Raw genomic sequence first — 23146 nt, 5'->3', positions numbered from 1 at the left:
GCATTGTTCCATTTTTAAATGTCATGGTGAAAAAAGTGTGCCTGGTGTAAGTGAACCTTAATAATCGCTGCATCCTTCATTCAACTGACTTTATCAAATCAAATCAAATCAAATCACTTTTATTGTCACATCACCACAGCACGTGTGCCTTCGTGAGTGAAATTCTTGAGAGCGTGCTCCAGACACTGCAAAAACAATTTACATATAGACATTACCATACATACGTACAGACTTATACAGATGACAATGTGTAATATACACATACATATACTCAGTACACACAGTGTACTATTAGACAGACATACAGTTACCGATACACATTATACACAGTATGTAGTACACATTCTACGTTATATACACACAGTAATATGCGAAGATGCAGCAGATTATATATAAACCGGATGTGCAAATGTCATGGATGTGCATTGGATGGTATCCGGTGCTGGCAAAAAGATTGTTGTATTTGTGCAGTAGTGTACTGGTAGTCCAGTTTGAACTGTATGGGATTAAAGTGCAGTGCGTATACTGTAAGGTGGGATTATGCTGTAGGTATATTAGTTTTGACTGTTCATTAGCCTGATAGCCTGAGGAAAAAAGCTATCCCTCAGTCGGCTAGTGCGGGATCGGATGCTGCGGAGACGTCTTCCTGAGGGCAGCAGAGAGAGCAGTCTGTGGGACGGGTGGCTGGAGTCATTGATGATCCTCCGGGCTTTCTTTATACACCGCCTGGTGTAGATGTCCTGGAGGGAGGGAAGCTCACCTCCAACAATGTGACGGGCAGTTCGCACGACCCTTTGCAGAGCTTTGCGGTTGCCAGCAGTGCTGTTTCCAAACCAGGCGGTGATGCAGCCTGTCAGGATGCTCTCCACAGTGCAGGTGTAGAATGATCTGAGGATGCTGGGGTTCATTCCAAACTTCCTCAGCCGTCTCAGGAAGAAGAGGCGTTGGTGTGTCTTCTTCAGCACTGCATCTGTGTGAGCGGACCATGTGAGATCCTCAGTGATGTGAACACCGAGGAATTTTAAGCTGTTTACTCGCTCCACAGGTGTCATGTCGATGGTGATGGGTGTGTGTTCTCTGCTCTGTCTCCTGAAGTCCACCACCAGCTCCTTGGTCTTGTCGATGTTGAGTGAGAGGTGGTTCTCTTGACACCATTTAGTCAGGGTTCTCACCTCCTCTCTGTAGGCCGTCTCATCGTTGTCAGTGATCAGGCCTATCACCGTTGTGTCGTCAGCAAATTTGACGATGACGTTGGAGCTGTGTGTTGCTGTACAGTCGTGTGTGTACAGGGAGTACAGGAGTGGGCTGAGGACGCAGCCCTGAGGAGCACCAGTGTTGAGGGTCAGCGGGGATGAAGTGTTGTTGCCCATTCTGACCACCTGACATCTGCCTGTCAGGAAGTCCAGGATCCAGCTGCACAGAGATCCGTTTAGTCCCAGAGTCTGGAGCTTCTCAACCAGTGTGGCAGGCACTATGGTATTGAATGCTGAGCTGTAGTCCACAAACAGCATTCTCACATAGGTGTTCTTATTTTCCAGGTGGGAGAGAGCAGTGTGCAGGGTGAAGGCAATAGCATCGTCTGTGGAACGGTTTCTGCGATATGCAAATTGTAGGGGATCCAGTGAGTCAGGCAGCACAGAGCAGATGTAGTCTCTGATGAGTTTCTCAAAGCACTTGCTGAAGATGGGTGTCAGAGCAATGGGCCTCCAGTCATTCAAGCATGTGATTTTATTTTTCTTTGGTATGGGCACAATGGTGGATTTTTTGAAGCATGCGGGAACCACAGACAGAGAGAGGGAAAGGTTAAAAATGTCTGTGAAAACCCCGGCCAGTTCGAATGCGCATGCTCGGAGCACACGGCCTGGGATGCCATCGGGACCCACAGCCTTGCGGATGTTCACCCGTCGGAAGGATCGGGTTACATCTGCGACAGAAAAGGAAAGTGCGCTCGCCTCTTCTGCTACAGCCGCGGGAGCGCGCTCTGTGTGGGCGGTGTTGTGAGCCTCGAAACGAGCATAAAAGTTATTAAGTTCGTCCGGTACAAAGTACGCTGTACTTTATGTAAAAATCACGGTACTCCACATGCTGTGTAATCTAAAAATCACTCTGTTCCCAAAATGATTTTAACAGCCAAATGGCATAAAATGGTATGGATGTAACCGTGTCACTGACATGACTGTAAAATCTTTTCAGCAGATCTTTTGTACAGATAGCACTCCTGCAGGGATGCTAAACAAAAGCTGAAAATGTGCTTTTTTTTAAAAAAAGGCAAGCAGGCAACAAATGCACACGTCTATGCTGAAAGTACAAAGCCATTTCCTTCCAACAGATAGATACACATTTCCTGTACTCTCCAGAGACTATTACAAAATCTTCCCTTGTTTGTTTGTCTTTCTGTGCTTGTGTGGTGTACCGTTTACCGTTTTAAATGCCCCAGCAGAGTATTTTCCTTTAAATGCAGTTATATTGTTATTTTGCTCATTGTATTTTTTTCTACCAACACAGAAAGTGTTATTTGTTCATGATTGGGTGATTTCACAAAGACTCAAGAAATGTCAAGGTTATACTTCACACTAAATATGTTCTGCTTAAAGAAAACAAAGCCTATTTTTGCCCTCATTAAGGTTTTGCTAGTGACAATTGCTAGTGTTTTTCCCCTAACTGTCAAGTGAACAAATCTTATTTCTATTTCTGCAATTTGATTATATAAAGTATATTTGTCAAGTAGGACTGTACATGATAGTTTTTTAAATCATAATTTAATTTTTTATGCAAAAACTATATATCATTGTGCCTAGACAGGTTGGTTTGATTATTGTAATGACTGTGATAAGAATGCCATTAAAATAGTTATAATTATTATTTATACGTATAATTTATATGGTGTATTATGTGATCGCGTTTTATCTTGGAGAATGTGCCATTGTATTTACAGCCTGTTTGACAGATTATATAAAAGAAATGCACCGATCGACCGGCCAGGGACCGGAATTAGCCGGTTTTTCGTTTTCACAGCAGTGTTTCGTTAAATGAATCCACGTTTTTGAACGAATGAAGTGAGTCAATGATTCAGTAACCCATTCATAAAGACAGTAGTCACTTGCCTCGATTCTGAATGAATCAGCCGTTTTAACGAATCTGTTGAATGAAGGACTAAATGACTCACTTAATCTTATAAAAGTCGTTATGCATTCAAATGTTTAAATCTCAGTTTCATCAAACAGTCTGTGTAAATACATCTAAAGCCACCTTTCCACTATCTCCGACGAATGACAAGCGACAGACCAGAAGTCGTTCATTTCCAATGGAGCTGCATGGAGTTCCGATCATATGCGTATGCGGAAAATTCAGATCCGATTTGAGCTTCGGATGCGTTCAAATATTTGAACTTCTGAGGCTAGACCGTATGCGACCGCCCGACCGGATGTGATGTATTCTATTAAAAAATACGAGCGTACGGTTAGAATTACCAATATTGCGTTCACTTTAACATTATTCTTTAAACACTATAGCTGTAAAATGGTGCTTTAGAATAATTATTATTTAATTCAATTATTAAATCATTATTTACGTTAATTAGCCCCCCACTATGTAAAACCTATATATAATCTGAATCAGCCAAGAAAATTGCAATCGGTGCATCTCTATTATTTATCTATTCTTTTGAAATATCCAGCCAAGGATCTAGAATCTACCTAAATTCAGTTCAGTATGTTGGTCTAACACTGCCTCAGAGAAACTCATAAATCCAGTCACACTCTCAATCTGTCAGATTAAATACATACTCTAAGCATCTGGATACTGTTTTGCATAATGCTGTCAAGCAAACATCAGTCCCTTTAAATTCTCTTAAGTAATTAGAATAATACGGATTTATACATTTAAAATGTGAATGTTAGCATCACAAACCATCCTGTATCAATATAAGTTTTCCAGCCGTTATATTTTTTAAGCGTTCCATCAATCTGCAATTTTCTCCTGGAAAACCAATTCTAAATAGCCTTTAAATTAGCTTTATCATTTAATCTCCCCTCCTTTCATTGCTCTAAATATATGTGAATCAGCAGCAAATGTATAAAGTACAAATGTGAAATATTAATAGCTGCTCTTCACACTGTCACTGTCAGGTTTAATGGTAGTGAATGGGCAGCCTTTTAACTTTTCTGTTGTTGACTTTGGAGTGACACGTGCAGAGAATAGTGGAGAGACGGACACACAAAGGCCATCCCACATCTAAAGGTGTCAGTGGGATAGCTGGCTTCCAAATGTCAACTACGTGAGGAACATTAGAACAGGATGTAACTCAGGTACTACAGTGCTCATCGTTGGCACAGGGGACCACCCCTATCATCGAAGATTACACATCAAAAACAGCGCGTATACTTGCATTCTTAGCCTACGGTTTTGTAATACCACTTAAAAAGAGACTATAAAAGGCATTACCCACAAAAAAAAATAACTAAAACAAAAACAAAAAAAGTAGTGGTTCTAGTGCTTTTTCATGTCCTTTTGATATGTTTCATCATGACACCATGTACTGTAAGTACAATGTCAAGTTCGACCTCTTTTAATTAAGGTGATGTGATTCTCCGATGTTCTAACAGGTTGTGTTCAGCTGATGTGTTTACCTGCCATTAGACTCTACTCTCTTGCACGCGAGCAAGCTCTCTCTACCTCTCCGTCTCTCTCCCTCTCTCTCTCTCTCCCTCTCTCCCTCTCTCTCTCTCTCTCTCCCCATCTCCCCCTCTCTCTCTCTCTCTCTCCCTCTCTCCCTCTCTCCCTCTCTCTCTCTCTCTCTCTCTCTCTCCCCATCTCCCTCTCTCTCCATCTCCCTCTCTCCCTCTCTCTCTCCATGCCTTCCTTGCGTTGGCTTCAATGTTTAATGTGTGAATGTTTGTGTCTAGTTCGATGTTGCATGTTCTCCTGTTGTGTAGTTTAATAAACATCCATATTCACGCTTGGTTGTCTGTCTGCTGCTCACAGAACGAGGTCACTTCAAAGTTCTGGTTTTGTTACATGCTCTATGAGCAATCTATTAGGGAAGAAATTATTTTTCGTGGCCAGAGACGATTAAAACTGTCCGTACTGCAGACGAACAAATCATCTTCTTGTACTATTAATGCTATAATTCCTGAAGATGAATATATAATTGATAACCCGTTATGATTAATTATGTTCATCTCACTTTGAGCTAATTTGCTACACACTGGTGGTCAAAAGTTTGGGATAATTAAAATAATGAAAAAAGACTCTCAAAAAGTCATACCGAGGCCAGAAATATGCTAATAGGGGATAGTCTTAGGGCTGTGCGATTAATGGAAATTGTCATAAAATCAGGATTTGAGTGTGCACGATTTCTAAATCGCTTTTTATAGCACGATTCTTTCTGCGCCCCGACCTCCCGCAGTATGCTATCTGAACCATAATTACACCATAAATGCATATAATAAAAGTGTATTGACAGTCAACACATGGCTTTTTGGATTTAAAACGAGCAAAAGTGCACTTTTAGATAAACAAGGCAATAATAGATGGCACTGGAGGTAGCAAAACAAAGTTATATTTATTGAGTTTAAACATGAATGTGTATATGAAAGATTGTATTACTGTACTGTGATAAAAGAGAATCATGCTGAAAAAGCATTTTCAGTAACAACGTTTGGATTTGAAATCAAAATAATGGATAAATGTTGTGTTAGCCGTGGATCAGGAGCGGACTGCAAACGCGTCCTGTGTGAAAGCAAAATGAGTCTCTGCTGCTTCTGCACCGCTTACACAGTGTGTATACGCACTGCAGATGGAGTACGTGCGAACCTAGCGCAACAAATCTATTTCAACACCTGAGGCAGTGCCACAAAGTGCTCTATGACCAATGCATGGCCAAAGGCCTATGTCTGTTCTAGAGACATTTTGTTACACTTTTACTTAGTGATTATTTTGCCTTACGTCTGTTCTAGAGACATGTTACAGCTGTTTGCTAAAACTCTAATTGGTTTTCTTTTGGAAATATGTTTCAAATACACACTGAATGCATTTATGACTGTAAAGCATGTCTGTGTGTGTCAAAATCATGATTAAAATCGAAATCGCAAAATTGATCAAAGAAATCGTGATAGGTTTTTTTTAACATATCGCACAGCCCTAGATAGTCTGTCATCGGTCAAAGGCAAATTAGTGAATGGATTTTTATCACTGTACACTGCTAAGACACGTACATGCAAACAAGATGGAAAAGTGAATTTCGCATCCAATACCCAATTTAAGAAACAAAAAAACTAAAGAATGTGTGTATCTGTCTACCTTGAGGATTTGTGCATGCATATCATAACAGAACACTGTTGACCTGAAAGGCCTTCAGATTCCCGTGGGATTCAATGAAGGTGTTATGACTGAACAATCTTCTGTTTGCAAAACAGATCTACTGTACAAGTGGGCTTTATTCACGGTGGACTGCACTCTAGAGTCACAAATAAGCAGTTGTGCATGTTATAACTAATTAATGTGTCGGCAGTCTTGCAAATATGAACTTTAATGCTGAGGCACGAGGTTACAACATAATGTGATCCAATTTCCTTCGTGAACATGTTTTTATCAGTTCTCTGATCTTTGACAGAATTGATCATTTATGCTGCTGTACAGTTACTGCACTGAGCCAGACAAAGACAAGGTAAGCCAAGCTTCAACCTATACATTATATATATAAAAAAAAATATATATATATATATATATATATATATATATGTGTGTGTGTGTGTGTGTGTGTGTGTGTGTGTGTGTGTGTGTGTGTGTGTGTGTATATATATATATATATATATATTTATATTTATTTATGGCAACCCACCACAATCTGTCCCATCAGTTTCATAATGAAACAAAAATATTTTAACAATGTTTACATTTTTATTTAATTTTAATTATTTATTTATTTAATTTTTTTTTTAATCTGCATCATCCGATAAATTTTTCCTGTTTGGCCAAAGAGTAAATAATGTATGCATGTATTATAGTGTTTGGCTTTTTATCAGTAGTAATAGAATGGCAAATGATATTATAATGCTTTCAGTTGCCATTCAGTAAATACGTGCTTTCATCATTTAAACAAGTCTTTGAATATTTAATAAACACTTAATTCCAAGACCCTCTGAAATATGCATTTGTAGCCTCCATAAAACCATTTGTACAATGTGAGTGACAGTCAGTAACTAAACATAACTAAAGATAAAACTGGTCGTAGAATACAGCATTACACTTCAGATATACAAAATAAATGTATAGATTTTATTTAACATTTCTCACCTCGTTTTGTAGTTCGTCATCACTCTTTGTGGAAGCAAGCATCTCAAAAAGAGAGGTGGAGAGCTCTTCGGCACTGGTCGATACCATATTTCCCTCGTTCAGGTATTTCTCCACCTCTTGTCTCAGGATGGAGCTGTCTGGGTTTCTCTGCTCCAGTTCTTCCGCTGAGTAAGCATCATCTCTGTCACCCCCAGCCCTCCGCTCACCAACATGATTATTGAGGAAGCTGTGAAAGTCCACGTCCTGCTCCATATCAGTCCCCTCTGACCAGGGCAGAGTATCCTGAGCGTCCAGCACATACGTGTCAAATGAAAAAGCAATGTTCTGTCCAAAGATAGAACTGCGGTTAACCGTCTTGAGAGAACTCTGTGTTTGGATGAAAGCATCCACCTGAGATTCTCCAATCTGGGCCACTAAACGACCCACAGATGCACAAGACAGCTCGGCTGCCGAGGCCGGAAAGGGTCCAAACATCTGTTTTATGGCCCTGGTTTCCTCATGACCAATCTGGTCTTTGTTGTGGAATGTTTTAAACAAGAAGACTCCGGCACTTTCAATGGTGTCCTGCCCATAATCTGTACCAACTGCAAAAAAATGTCAAAGAAACTTACAATATTTTGTTTACATGCACAAAAACACAAATGCAGATGTTCAGAATTGACCAGGGGCCTCATGTATAAAACTCTCCGTAGATTTCATCCAAAAAGTGTACGTATGCGCACAAGCTAGATTTTGCGTACGTACAAACGTTTTCAGATTTTTCAGAACCATCTGCACCCCGTCTCCTCCCTGGAATAACCATAAATGGAGCTTACAACGCCTCGTTTTACTATGCATAACGTCATGTGACATCATGTTTAACACCGTCAAAGGTACAAGACATTAAGGAAATATGAGATACTGACTAAATGCCATTTGTGCCACATTAATTTTTATTCCCAAAATCATCCAGTATGTTTTAGAATAAATAGCTCAATATCCATAAAAATGAGTTCTCAGATAAATAGCCTATTTTAGAATATAGTTGACCTCATTCTTTTCCACTGGCCAAATAGTATTTCAATTGTTTTAAACAATTCAAGTCAAATTAAATGTATGCAGTTTTTCTGAAAAGGTGAACATCTTTGAGCTATTTTTAGTGGAAACAGATAAGCCTATATTTATTCCAGTGTAAATACAATTGTCTGATTTGGCGCATCACTGACAAAGAATTTAAAAAGGAAACACACAAATCTTACGTTTTTTTCTTACGTCAAGCTGTATCCTTCAAATACAGTGGTATTTTTCATAATGTTGTGAATATGCCTATGCTCTGTGCAGCTGCGGTTGTACAGTAAGTTATCATCATTGGACCCATTTAAATCGGACAATGGACCATTCCACAATATGGGCATAGAAATGTGCGTACGCCGTTTTCCACGCACGTATTTCGATACATTTTGGCAAAGTTTATACATGAGGCCCCAGGAGTAAATACAGACTATACTACTAAAAGAAACAGCTTATTAAGATTGAGAAATTTTTATTAAGAAAAAATTGGCTAATTGTTAGGTGGCTGTTCACTACAGCCAGTTTACAGACACGTCTTAGAGTTAAACTTGTACAGTATCTTCATAATATACATGCTCATTTCTTCTAGAATCTCATTTAGGAGCAAAGATAGCACGTCTCTGTAAAACAGCACCTGCTCCTGTGATATGGATTATTACGCTGGCTTTAACAAGCACCACTAATACCTTCAGTCTTCTGAAACCATATGGTAGCTTTGTGTGGCACAGACTATATTTAAGAATATTTGCTCCCACTTTATATTAAGTGGCCTTAACTACTGTGTACTTACATTTAAATTAATCATTTGATACAATGCACTTATTGTGTACATACATTGTTTTTACATATTTTTAAAAATACCTATATGTAATTACATCTGTAATTAATTTCTGTATTTACACTGTTGAACCATCCCTTACACCTTAACCCACCCTTAAACCTACCCATACCACCAAACCTGCCCCTAACCTTACCCGTATCCCACCTCAATAGCAGCAATAGTGTTTTGCAATACAGTATGAACACAATAAGTACATTGTACTTATTTTTTTAATGTAAGTACATAGTAGTTAAGGCCACCTAATATAAAGTGGGACCGAATATTTAAAATCACCATTCGAATTCAACAAAAGAGAGTAATGCTGTTTAGCAATGTGGATGAGGATTTTCAATTCTGGGTGAACTATCCTTTAATGCATGTTATGCCCATTATTTAAAGCTATCACTTACTTGTTACCATCTAGAGTGTGAAGAAGTGTAGACATGAGACAAGAAGAGGTTGTGCAAAATGGCTCGAAGGAGACTTTGTATGAGTCAGAGACATGGTACTGTATCGGAGTCATGGCATATGAGAACATTAGAGGACTCAGAGCTGGACAGTTTTCGTCTGGATATTTCAGTCTCTACAAACTCTGCATTGTTTGTAGACTCTACAGTGTGCCCTTTATGTAACAAGAAGCAGACTGTAAAGAACTTGAAGGACCTCCGGATAAAGAAAAGTTTGGAAGTGGATGGTGCCGCAGCTAAAGAAGCAACAGTATGAAAATGAAAACTCACAGCAAGAAGATCCCCGGTTTGAATCCCAAATAAGCCAAGAGGCAAGAGCTTGCATGTTCTTCCCTTGTTTACATGGGTTTTTATCCGGGTGCTCCGGTTTCCCCCCACAATCAAAAGATATGCATTGGAGATACTAAATGGTCTATGGGTGCAAGTGTGCATGTGTGTCCTGTGATGGACTGGCTATCTGTCCAGGGTGTTTAAGAGACACTGAGATGGGTACCAGCTTCCCCACAACCCTACAGAAGACATGGATCAGGGTTCGCAAAATTTCTAAATCCCTGGTAGCCCTTCGGACAGGTACTCTTCAGATTTTGGTAGCCCTAAAATTAATTTAACTAGCCCAAATAAAATAAAGACCATAAATGTCAATCAAAAACATTTTCAATACACAAATATCAAGGAAAGAGTTTTATTTTACTATTTACAAGGTATCTGCAGAATTCTTAAAAATCTATTTAAGGCAATTTGAAAAATTATTTCTTATACCATTTAACGTATTTAAAACTGTATAAGGCCTTAAAAACTCTTCAGTTTAGTTGTATCAAATTTAAGGACCCGTGGGAGCAATGTTCCCTCTAATTTGTTTTCTTGCTGAGCAAAACTTTTGTCTATTGGGCGGACACTTCGAGCACCTGAGCAAAAGTATTCTTTATACCAGACCTGCACAGCATGCACACAAAAAGTGTGTAACTTTTAACTTTAATGTGCTATTTATATTTGATTTGACCCTTGATGTAACTAAATGATGTACATTTTAGTTTACCTGAGAAAACATGTTTACTGTACAATACACTGCAGTTCAAAAGTTTGGATCTATAAAGTTTTTTAAAGAAGTTTCTTAGGCTTTCCATCAAGGCTGTATCTATTTGATAAAAAAAAAAAAAAAAATACATTGTAATATACATATACACACAAATACATTTCACAAAATAATATTGTGAAATATTATTGCAATTTAAAATGAATGTTTTCTATTGTAATATACTTTAAAATGTAATTAATTCCTGTGAAGCAAATCAGTATTTTCAGATTCACATGATCCTTCAGAAATCATTCTAAGATGCAGATTTTTAATCAATGTTGGAAACAGTTGTACTGCTTTTGTATTTTATTTTAATTTTTATATACTGTATTTTTTTGGGACCTGTGATATTTAAAAAAAAAGATAAAAAGAACAATGTTCAGTCAAAATATTTTTTTCAAAACAAATTTCTTTCTTTTTTAAAGATACTTTAAAAAAGTTTAAAGAAAGTTAAACTTTATTCAGCAAGGATGTGTTAAATGGATAAAATTGATAGTAAAGACTTCCATTGTTAGAAAATATTTCTATTTTGAATAAATGCTGTTATTTTAAACTTTTTATTAATCAAAGAAAAAAGTAACACAGGTTCCAAAAAAATATGAAGCAGCACAACAGTTTCAACACTGATAATAAATCAGTATATTAGAATGATTTCTGAAGGATCATGGGACACTGAAGACTGGAGTAATGATGCTGAAAAATCAGCTTTGATCTCAGGAATAAATGCTATTTTATAGAGTAGGTATTAAAATAGGAAACCAATATTAGAAATTGCAATAATATTTCACTAAATCACTGTTTTTTTTTCAAGCGCCCAATTATTCCTCTTTAAAATAAACACTTAGTGAGAACAATGATCAATAATCTGCACTTATGGATATTACGGCAGACACTGCTGGATTCAGTGGTGGAACGGTCTATAACAATACTGCACAACCACTGCTGCACGTTAAAAAAGGCAAGGATACTGAATGATTTTTAGCTATGTAATTTACGCCACAAATTGCATTTATAGCTGCATTTTAATTTTGAAACGTGCAGTGCTCAGTTTATTCAAGGAAGTATACGTTTTTTGGGAAATCTATTTGTGGCGGTCAGTTTTGATATTTTGACGAGCCGCCACAAATAACTCAATGAATGGGAAACACTTGGACACTGCTATAAATCAAATTGCCATAATCTAATTAATAGACCTAACAAAAATTAGATTATGAAGTGAAGTGTCGCCCGATTACATCAAACGCTCACTGGATGTCACGCAGGAAAACTTTCCATCTCGCCTTCACTTTCATTTCGGACCATCTCCAAGAAGACATTAAATAAAACTAAACAAGTTTAATATGAGTTTATCAGAGTAGGAAATACAGTTAGTGCTCTTGAAATACAAAATGAAGGAGAGTCCGGATTGAATTCCCTCTGGGTCCGGATCCGGATGCGGTCTGGAGTCCGGACTTTGAGAAGCACTGCCCTACAAGATTGTGTTGTGAACTTTTGACTCTTTGCATAGAGTCTGCAAATAAGAAAGTGAAAACGACAGAACCTGCGTCAAAAAAAACCTGAACCACATCGTTATATAAAACATATGAAATGTTTTCCTGATATATGCTTTGGTGGAAATTCTTCACATTACCAGTAGGACTTGGTGTAGCATGACATTTATATGGTGACCATCAATAACTCACAAACAGATGTAACAGAACTACTCCGCAAGTAACATGTAATTACATTTTCAACCACGGAAGGTGAGAGGAGAGGCCGAAGTTCTGTAGTTTTTCAAGAATTTCTATGGCAAGTCAGACTTGAATCTTAGGAGTGAGATGCCGGAAGAAAAACAAGTTTCCATTGATTAGAGGGAACATGTGGCCAATAAGAAGCCCTCCTCTCCACAGGGCCTGTTGTTGTCTTATCTGATGACAAAAGACATTTGTTCCTACAGAAATCCAATCACACTGAAGTGAACCTTTTCCACAGTGACGTGGGAAGGGGATTTAGAATGCCATTCTGTCCGCTGTCCACTTCACAAAGCAGAGAGCTCAAAAAGAAAGAGAACATGAATGTGGAACGGTCCTACAAGTCCCTTGGAGTTTGCATCACTCAAGAGTGAACAAGACAGACAACACATCGGCTTTGTTCAGGAAAGGCCAAGTCTCCAGTTCCAGCCCAGAGTTCCTTCCGCATCCCAGATATTCACGACAGGAGCAGAACAGCAAGATTTAACATAGCGACAGAGACTCAAGATTCATGATTATTTAACCACAGCAGAGCTATAAGGGACTTGTATTAAATTGAATTAGATTCATCAGGACAACAGAACGCCACTGAGGTAAGGAGTGGCTATATAATCATGAATCATTAGATGCTAAGTGAGTTGATAACATGTGGAAAATGATCCTGACCTTAAGGTGGTTCGGTAACTCTACTACCAGTGCTGGATTTGATTAGTTCTTCATGGTATTAGGCAGAAAATGAACCACAGCAAAGCTGCTGCAAAAAATATCTATTTTGACAGCTGGCTGTTAACCTTTACCACAAGACATATGGTAAAAGATTACTGAATTTGAATTTGATAGGAAAAGATGCATGGGGGCTTTATATAGAGGGATAATCTAAAGACACTTTGATTTCTATTCATAAATGATATATCTATTGGGGTTTTTTTACTATTAATACTCAATACTACATTATTTCATAAGATGAACTCCACTATAAAACAAAAGCAATTTAATCTCACAGTTTGTTTTTCACAGCACAAGAGAATGTGGATGCCCATAGGCCCAGAAAGGGTAACAAAACCTTTGATAAAGTCTTCAGTATGCATAAATCAATGTTCAGCCTGTGAACACAAAGACTCTCAATAAAATGTGTTTTAGAAGAATCTGGATATTATTATCTGACCTGAAGCAAGGGGTTTATCCAAGCCTGTTATAAAAAAAGTCAATGAAATGAAGCTTTTTATAAGGGGAAATAGATCAAAATGGCTTCAAGTCAACCTCTGCCAAAAGAGAGGCTGACAACCAACAAAACCTGTGATTGCTGGATCGAAGTGTTCAATATCACATGAAATTTTAAATGTTACTTCATTAGATCTTCTTTATCTGTTTGTCTGATGTCTAGGATATATTTTAAAGCAGAAATAACTTGAATTATTCGAAAAATTTTCTCATTTGTGAAATAATTATTCTAATATAACTAAGTAGTGCAACAAAAAAAATATGCACACGTTAATAAAAATTAATGATAAGTCTGGCAACAGTGAAACACAACAGCTTTACATTATACTGTAAATATGACTGAATGAAGTCAATTAAAGATTTACATTTTTTTCCATGTCGCCCAGCCCAAGTTACACTATATCTACACCAGAAGCATTTGGTTTGTTACTTTAGAACTAATTAACTTCTATTACAATCAGTGAAGCCTCTTCAAATTCCTGATTGGGCTGATTTTGTATCGCACCAAAGAATTACCTACCGATCTGTTTGGCTGCTTGGAGGATATTCTTCAACTCAAGAGTGGCTGCTGGCTGATCTTTCTTCTCCAGATGTCGGGTGAAGAACTGAACTATCTTCTGCCATGTCAGACCGTCTCGGCTAAATATTTTCTGTCGTTTCAGGCGTTTGCTCTGCAAAAAGATACAATTAAAAAAAAACTTAAAAGAAAACCGTTTATAAAAACATGACACTCTTCCAGGACAATATATTGAATATTCATAATATACGTGCAATGTCTGAGGCAGCTATTTACTTTGACAAAGTTTCCTAAAGGCTGCATCAATTGGTTAATTTCACAACTTGGAAGTATACAAGTTTTAACAAGACTGATGTAATAATAGATGCAGTCTATTGACAAGACTCTTGTTTTGTAGCGTCAACGTTACATTTTCCAAAGCATTTCTGAAACTCAAGCTCGAATCGGAAATATAACTGCTACGGATTACTGATCCTGGATCAGTAAGTGACGCCACCGCCACTAAAACTCGTAATGCCATTGGCTCCTCAAACTGTCAGTCAAACCTCATTGTTCCTCCCGCCTCTCTGTGCGGCGTGCAGTTTAGAGCATCTCAGCTTGTTTGCTGTCTGAAGGTCATGGGTGGCGCTAGGGAGGGGCTAGCAGGTGCTCCAGGACCCCCAAGAAAAACCAAAGCACCACCATAGCACTCCCCATAAATAAAATAAAAACATTTGACTTATTACACATGCATAAATAATGCAATGCAATATAACGCGAGCATTTTATTTTAAAAATGGATCGGTTCATTATGCCAAGTAGGCCTGCCCCCGACTAAAGATTTTTCTAGTCAACTAGTCGCACGTTTATATTAAATTGATTAGTATAATAACCTACTAAACCATCCTTTAATATAGGCATTTAGGCGTATTATTCCCCGCTCATACGCACGCATAAAGTTTGCCGCAAAACACCGGCTAAAGTAATGATTATGAATGCATCGGGAAAAAAGAAGACATTTAAATTATTTATTAATAAACTAGTGCTTTCTCAGACTAGAAATGCACCTATACGGACTACATAATAGAAGATTTGTTTTCTATTTTAACTGGTTTTCAAGCTTCCTGCAGATATATTTCTTATGTCTGTGAGCTGTTTCATTGTTGTGACGCGCTCCATTCACGGAGACTGCATGAGACGACAGAAAGCACATCCAAAATTGACGGGAGTATAAGCTCTTTCCGCAGGAAAAAATCTAAATAAAAATGATTGTGCGCGTGCCCCCATATGTTTAAAACAAGTGAAATAGCTTCGATATAAATATCAAGATGCACAGGAAAAATGAAAATGATGAAACAATTATTTTAATCACCCATTCCCTGTGAGACTAGCGAATTTGAAATCATATTATTTTGGGGTCTGAAATAATGAAACGAGTTCCACTGCACTCAGCTGAAGGATACAGTAAAGGGTTATTTGAATAAGCGCCTCAGTTTGTGACGTCTGCTCAATAGGTCATGTCACCGGTCAGTAAGTAAATTAACACCACAGCATTGTATCAGCACTTCAGTGCCCTCTCAAACTCAGCATTATGAGTGAGCGCTTGGAAAAACCTGCACCCTGTGCTCTCCGTCCAATAGCAGCAGCAGTGGCGATAAAGAAATCTGAATTTAGAGATGAGGAGAAGAATTTACGCTGAACAGAGGTGTGGCCTTCTGCTTCCACAAAATCCCAATAAAAGCAAAGTCAAGAGAGAGATTAAAGAGAAACAGAGCAGTCAAAGCTTATTTAATACACTATGAATCACACTCTCAAGGTCGAAGGAACACGATTAAATGAAGTACAGACAGAGGACATCAGATTACAAAGAGACAAAAGCTGTTTTGGCTATTAATTAAGGCGATATAAATCTGTAGGCTGATATTATCAGCATAAAACAGCACTTTGCAGACATATCTGTGGCCTTAAATCCACTTTAATCCATATATCACAGCTAATCCATTGGTTAAACTTCCTAACTTTTGCTGATTATGTGCGAAGCCTTGAACATAACTAAAGGTGATTGATTAAAAAAACTGGTTAGACGTTGCTTGTGCAGATAGCACCTAAATAGCTACATTTATTACATTTTCTGAGTCTTGCCAGTGCAAAGTCAACATCTTGATGCTATGGTGTTTTTGGTAAGTGCCAGGGTAGTATTATGCTTTTTTTTAGGATTTTCTGCAAGTTTAAGGGCCTAAAAAGGTTCCCGTATACACCCGGTATTAAGAACAGTTGGTTAGCGGAGACAAATTGCTGTTTCTGTTATGTTATGAATGGATGTCAGTGGAATTTGTAACTTACTTCATTATTCAATGAGGAATTATCTGTTATTTTAACAGAGTAGCTATATTAACTGAATTTTTTTGTTTTTTTTGGTCAGAAAGCCAATAAATCTCAAACCATTTTAACATTATGCTTCAGGACCCTCAATGTAATTCTATAAAAAGTCCTCACTAAAAAAAAAAAAAGACACCTCTCCTAAACAGGGCACAAGATTTTAAGCATTACTGTCTGGGAACAAAAGTGTGGGGTCAGTTTTTATTTTATATTAAGCTTTTATTCAGCAAGAATGCATTACTGTTCTGTTGAACTTTCAATTAAAAAAAAAAAAATGTATCGGGGTTTCCACAAAAAATTTTAAGCAGCACATGTGTTTTCAACTGTTTTGCTAATAATGTTATAATTTTGATAAATGTTACTTGAGCAGCAAAAAAAAAAAAAAGCATATTAGAATGATTTCTGAAGGATCAAGTGTAACTTACTCCAGTTTTCAGCGTCACTTGATCCTTCAGAAATCATTCTAATATGCTTTTTTTCTGCTGAAAACTCAAATGAATAAGTTACATTTTAAAATGTATTCAAATAGACCTATTTTAAATTGTAAAAATATTTCATATTATTACAGTTTTTTGTTTTGTATTTGATCCAATAAAGGCATAAAAAACCTTTCAAAAACAACCTTAAACTCTAAATTCTTACCAACCGCTAGGGGTGTGTGATTTTGGAAAAAAAAATGATCTCTCGATATTTTTTGGGATTTTTTCGTTAACGATAATTAAGCGATATTTTGCCGAGTGTGTAATTGCGCTGATATCTGTGGACAGCTGCAGTTTTTGATATCCTTCATATTCTGTGTGGTCAGTTCACATCAGTGATAGAAAGTAATCTTTTCATATAATTTTAAATAGATTTTTACCTTTTATGGGCAATTTTACTTTTAATAAAGCATATTTTTTCTAAAAAAGTGTGCATCTTTTGAATCAAATTGTTACATTTAATCAGTCAGTTAGCATAATAAGATATTTAGGCTGTTACCAAACAAATGAAACTAGTATCAACAAAATTAATCTTTGGATTAGTTGCATCTGAAGTGGCATTTAAGCCGGGCTCACACTGTGCGATTTTTAATAATCTTTTGCGATTGCTGCTTGTCACACTGTACGAACATGATCCCCATGTCAGACTGTAGGATCTCAGTTGTCTTAATGTCAGACTGTACGACAGTCAAGACGCGATAAAAACGGACGTACTCAAGAAGACTTGTCCGGAGTTTTACGTCATCAATACGTGACCCGCGTTCTCTCTGGTAGCTAGCAAACAACAGCAACGTGCAGCGTTAGTTTTATTAATTACATGCCTTGATGTTAAAAAAAAAAAAAAAAACGAAAAAGACGACGTGTGTGGAGCAAGTCATGGCTGGGCAAAAGAGGACTTTATGGACTTCCAGTTCTACAGAGCGAACTTGAGGTAATTTTGTTATTCGAGTTTAAATATCCTGCCCCTTAATAAATAAACTTTAAGTAAACTTTACTTTGTACATATATTGTTTTTTACAAATAATGAATGGTTTGAAGTTGTCGCGCTAATTGCGTCATCAAGTTCAGTGCTCCTATTGGTTCTTGGTTTGACGGTCGTCGTAGGAGATGTCACACTGCAGGAAACTTGAGGAAAGTGTCTGAAATCTTCTGACACTGCCAGAATTTAATCGGAGGAAAAAATTGATCGCAACGGCCATTAATCGGCTGTCGGTGAACATGTCAAACCAGCGATCTAGACAACCGATTTTAGCCTAGGATTATAGGAATCTTTTAGGATGTTAGGATTTTCAAAATTTGTCTCAGACGAACAAATCGTGGCCAAAATCGCACAGTGTGAGCCGGGCTTTAGATGTATTTAGCTACACACTGTTTAATGCAGCTCAGAGGGACATTGAGTGCATTAACCTGCAGTTACAAATGCATAATGTTTTGATATTTTAAACATAAAACATAGAATACTGATATTTCAAATTATTTTAAAATGAAAAGATACTTTGAATGTGAAATTAAAACCGCCAGTAGGTGGCAGCAAGTCACTGTTAACAAGTGAGTCATTGCGATTGAACCGAATCATTTAAACGAAACAACATCGTCATGTTGCTCAGAGACACAAATCAGTGCTGTGGCTGTTTGGAATTATTTTTTGTCGGCGAAATGGAGCAAAAACAGGCAATATGGTATCTAAAACCTAAGTTTCTTAACATTGTTTATTGAACTGTTGTATAAAATCAGTATCACATTTGTAATCATGCTCATTTCTGAAGAAAAACGGCACTCTTCGTGTGATTTTAACCATATGAAATTGTATATATACACATTTTCTGCCCCCATATCTGAAAGAACACACCATAAATGCTCACGCACCCTAGTCTAGACTCCATCACTTAATGCAAGCGTGCACTCCGTAGGTGTTCTGTTTGGTTTTTGCAAAATACTCCATAATGTCAAATTGCACATCGTTCAAACAACAATTACGATATTATCGCAGACGATATATATCGCACACCCCTACCAACCACTGAACTACTAATTTCAACAGTTGCACCGCACAAACTCAGCAACATACTTCGGCTTACGGCTTTCTTCAAATCTCAAACTCAAATCATCGCTATATATGAGCAATAATAATTGTGCAGCCTATCTAAGCAAACACCTATAATGAGGCTCATGAGTTATTATGACCCCCAGCACTTAAAAGATTTTAAATAAGAGCATGCAAAATTATACTGCCACACCTACAACTGGTTTGACAGACAATGCAAGTAACACAATTCAAAACTATTTTTAGCACTGATTTGCACTAAAATAAAGAATGCATATATTCTATACATATATGCTATGGGTACATTCATCCAAAACATTCAACAAAAAAAGTATTATTATTCACACTAATTTACAAATTATGAATACATTTGTGTGTGTGTGTGTGTGTGTGTCTGTGCATGCACAAGATATAAGCATTAAAGAATAGTTCACTGAAAAATGACAATTCTGTTATCATTTACAAAACATAGTTTTGGCACTCAATTCTAACTGAATGAGCCACATTCAAAGCTGTTGTGAAAACAGTCATTTTACACATGCATGTGATCACATCATTTGATATCTACTCCTTTTCTAACAAACCATTAAAGCTAAAATGCAAAAATTAGCTCAACTAATAAAACTAAAATATGACAAAATAAGTATCATTAAACAAAGCTCTGGTTGGATTCATGTTGTCTTACCTTCAGATCATAAATGTCTTGTGTTAAATCATCCTGTTTGCTGATGGTAGAAAAGGAGCGCAGGGCTCCAGTGAGCCGAGGAGGAGACATGGTCAGCACGCCGAAGGCCGGTCAAGACCTGTTCAGGTGGGAAATATGATAAATGTGAATATAGACAGTTCCTCAAGCAGACAGTATCATTTTATTTAGGGTGCATAACACCTGACACAAAATCACAACAGATGACTGAGACAAAATACCTAAAAGGTGCTTTAAAATTAATTAAATTGATGGCCAAAATCAAACATAAGTCTGGATTTTGCCAATACTCCTCAGATCCCCCCAATCTGATGATCTCTTCCTCTAACATTTAATTAACACAATCTGTTCTATCTTCATTTTATTTTATATACTGTTTTATCACTTTATTTGTGAAAAGCCCTGCTTCAAAAGTGGTTTTTCTATAAACTGCACTTGTATTAATTCACTATAATTCATATTTTGAGGATGAATAAGCCTGTCAGACGCTACAGATTGATACTGATGTATAGTTACATGATATTTTAATAGCAACATCCTCGTGAAATGTCTCGATGTGTGTTTGTTTATCTAATCGTGACAACACAGTGATTACGACTTCATTATGTAAAAAAACAAACATTTAACAACCACACACACGTTTCAGAGTCCATTAACAAACATGAAGTGTGATTTTGGTCAAAACAGAGAAAACCAGCACATAGCTAACTCTGTCACTCATGCTCGCATCGGTGTATTTAAACACCTCGGCACACAAAAACATTGTTATGCTATACAAATATGAATGTTGACTGACCACTAACAAGTTAAAGTTGACAGCGGTGAAGGGATTGAGGTAAAGTGGACTCTCTCAGCTGGACCCGTCAGAACCGCGTCAACCGGCGTACATGCGGCAAGCTAATGGTGAAGGGCATTATGGGAATTGTAGTTTTGCAGGGTTACTACGCGCTGCTTTCAACGGTTCAACGGTAGTTACTGAACTACAATATCCGATATAGAGACGTTTGCGGAAACAGCAAGGCAGCAGTAATCAATCATTGATAGACTGATGCTCCGTAAAGTTCTAGATCACTCAAAGTGGAGTTACGTATCTTACTTTACTTTTTACTTTTAGTCATTTAGCAGACGCTTTTATCCAAAGCGACTTACAAATAAGAAAAAGTAACTAAAACTAAAAGTTATCTAAGTTACACATCTGTACATATCTAATTTAAACGCGTTAATGTAATTAATATAAGCAAGATCCGTATTTGACAAATTATAGTAATACGATTTATATATATATTTAGAAAACGCATAGACTGCAGTACTGTAGCCTGTATGATTTTTGTTGACCAAAATGACCATTTAGCATAATTATTTAGGACAGTGGTTCTCAACTGGTGAGCAGAATGCAATCAATCAATTAACATACATGTATAAAAATCAACTAATCATATAATCCTATTTGATCAGGATTATAAAGAGGTCAAATAAACAGGCTTACCAACTTCTTAAATTATGAATATTAAATAATATTAATACATTTCAGGGTTTGATTTTAGCTAATTATTATTAAGACATACATTTATTTATTTGTTTTTTGTTTGTTTCTTTTCTTTTATTTATTTATTTATTGAGAGTTGTGTTTAGGGGTAGGGTAAGTGGATAGAATTTACAGTTTGTACAGCATAGAAATCATTATGTCTATGGAAATTCCCCATAAAACGTGCTTGTGTTGGCTATATTTGCTGGGCGAAATCATGTTTAAAAATCTACTTTAAATCTACCATTTAATAGGGTTACCAATGCTGCATTACAATTTTTTTATATATATATATAGTCATGGCCAAAAATATTGGCACCCTTGGTAAATATGATCAAAGGCTGCTGTGAAAGTTAATCTGCATTGTTAATCCTTTTGATCTTTTATTTAAAAAAAATCACAAAAATCTAACCTTTCATTGGAGAATAAGAATTTAAAATGGGGGGAAATATCATTATGAAATAAATATTTTTCTCAAATACATGTTGGACACAATTATTGGCACCCCTAGAAATTCTTATGAGTAAAATATCTCTGAAGTATATTTCTATTTATATTCACAATTCTGAGCACTCCAGGGTGATTATGAACATGAAATTATCCAGCCATGGCTTCCTGTTTCACAGAAATATAAATAGGCTTAACAATGCAGATTAATTTTCACAGCCTTCTTTGATCGTATTTACTAAGGGTGCCAATATTTTTGGCCATGACTGTTATATATATATAGAGAGAGAGAGAGAGAGAGAGAGAGAGAGAGTTTTAAATATATAAATAACTGTTATTATAGAAATCCAGAAATTAATTTAGAAATCATTTGGGGCAAGAATTTCAAATTGTGTGTTTAAAATATTGTGTGATTAATATTTTCTTTGTGGAAACCATGGTATATTTTTTAGGAATATTTGATGAACATAAAGTTGAAAAGAATAGCATTATATATATATATATATATATATATATAGTATGTGTGTGTGTGTCGTTTGTAACATTATAAATGTCTTTACTCTTACTTTTGGATCAATTGAATGCATCCTTGTTGAATAACAAACAAACATACAGTACTAAATGAATGAATGAATGCTGACCCCAAATTCTGGAAAGTATAGTGTTTGCAGGCCAATAGAACATATACTGCAAGGCTTAACTCAAATAAAGCGGTTAGATAATATACTGATAGATAATACTGATAATATACTGATATACTGACACATACTGATAGAATTTTAGTAATACATGATGTCTAAAGGACTGTCAAAAACAATGTCTGTTATATTTTCACAAAATTTGGCCCCATATTTTCCATGAATGCACTGCTGAAATGCCCAAGGCAGGCTGTTCAAAGAGGTTCATATCTCAGAAGACCCTCTCTGAATGGTGTCGTTGTAGATATAGCAGTGCGTAACACTAACCTGATTTAAACAGCAGGGAGGCTGCACCCTGACGTAACCATGGGCAAAGTCATTTAGTGTTAAATAAATCCCCGTCCAGACCTGTATAACACAGAGCAGCAGTTATTTAGCACTCAAAAAAAGTGACGGTGTAGTCAAAGGTTATCCACAAGAGAACTGTTTGTGTAGATGATCGGCCACCCACAACTGTGCTACGGCACATATATTAATGACAGTTTATTCCTCTTGTTCTTCACCACTTGCTTGCCTTCTTGTTTCTGTAAAGGAAATGTTAATATGTGTATTTATATGTATATTGGTTGAGTATAAGAAACATGAACAAGCACAGCTATGTAGGAATTCAGTCAATTATAGTTTAACAATCATTATACATCAGTATTTGACCTCAAACTGCCATGACTGACAAATCACAGTCGAGTAGTTCAGAGAGTATTATAAAACTGGACTGA

General features: G+C 36.8%; 1 protein-coding gene across 2 annotated transcripts in view; it reads right to left on the bottom strand.

Annotated features, from left to right (window-relative positions):
* Positions 1 to 20665, bottom strand: part of ascc3 (activating signal cointegrator 1 complex subunit 3) — a 174354-nt gene extending 153689 nt beyond the window's left edge. The window contains exons 1-4 of one of the 2 annotated variants that reach the window (XM_079445871.1): positions 20557 to 20665; positions 19743 to 19860; positions 14180 to 14330; positions 7297 to 7880 (exon numbers count right to left, since the gene is read on the bottom strand). In XM_079445871.1, the coding sequence (XP_079301997.1) occupies positions 7297 to 7880; positions 14180 to 14330; positions 19743 to 19832 (825 nt within the window). In that variant the 5' untranslated portion in view covers positions 19833 to 19860; positions 20557 to 20665. The remainder of the gene's footprint in view (positions 1 to 7296; positions 7881 to 14179; positions 14331 to 19742; positions 19861 to 20556) is intronic. The other variant, XM_079445872.1, reaches the window with a different exon arrangement.
* Between the last annotated feature and the right edge of the window lie 2481 nt (positions 20666 to 23146).

The sequence above is a fragment of the Barbus barbus genome (genome assembly GCF_936440315.1).
Source record: "Barbus barbus genome assembly, chromosome: 21".
Lineage (NCBI taxonomy): Eukaryota > Metazoa > Chordata > Actinopteri > Cypriniformes > Cyprinidae > Barbus > Barbus barbus.
Note: the sequence above shows the minus strand (reverse complement) of the source record. Positions and strands in the feature narration are given on the sequence as shown.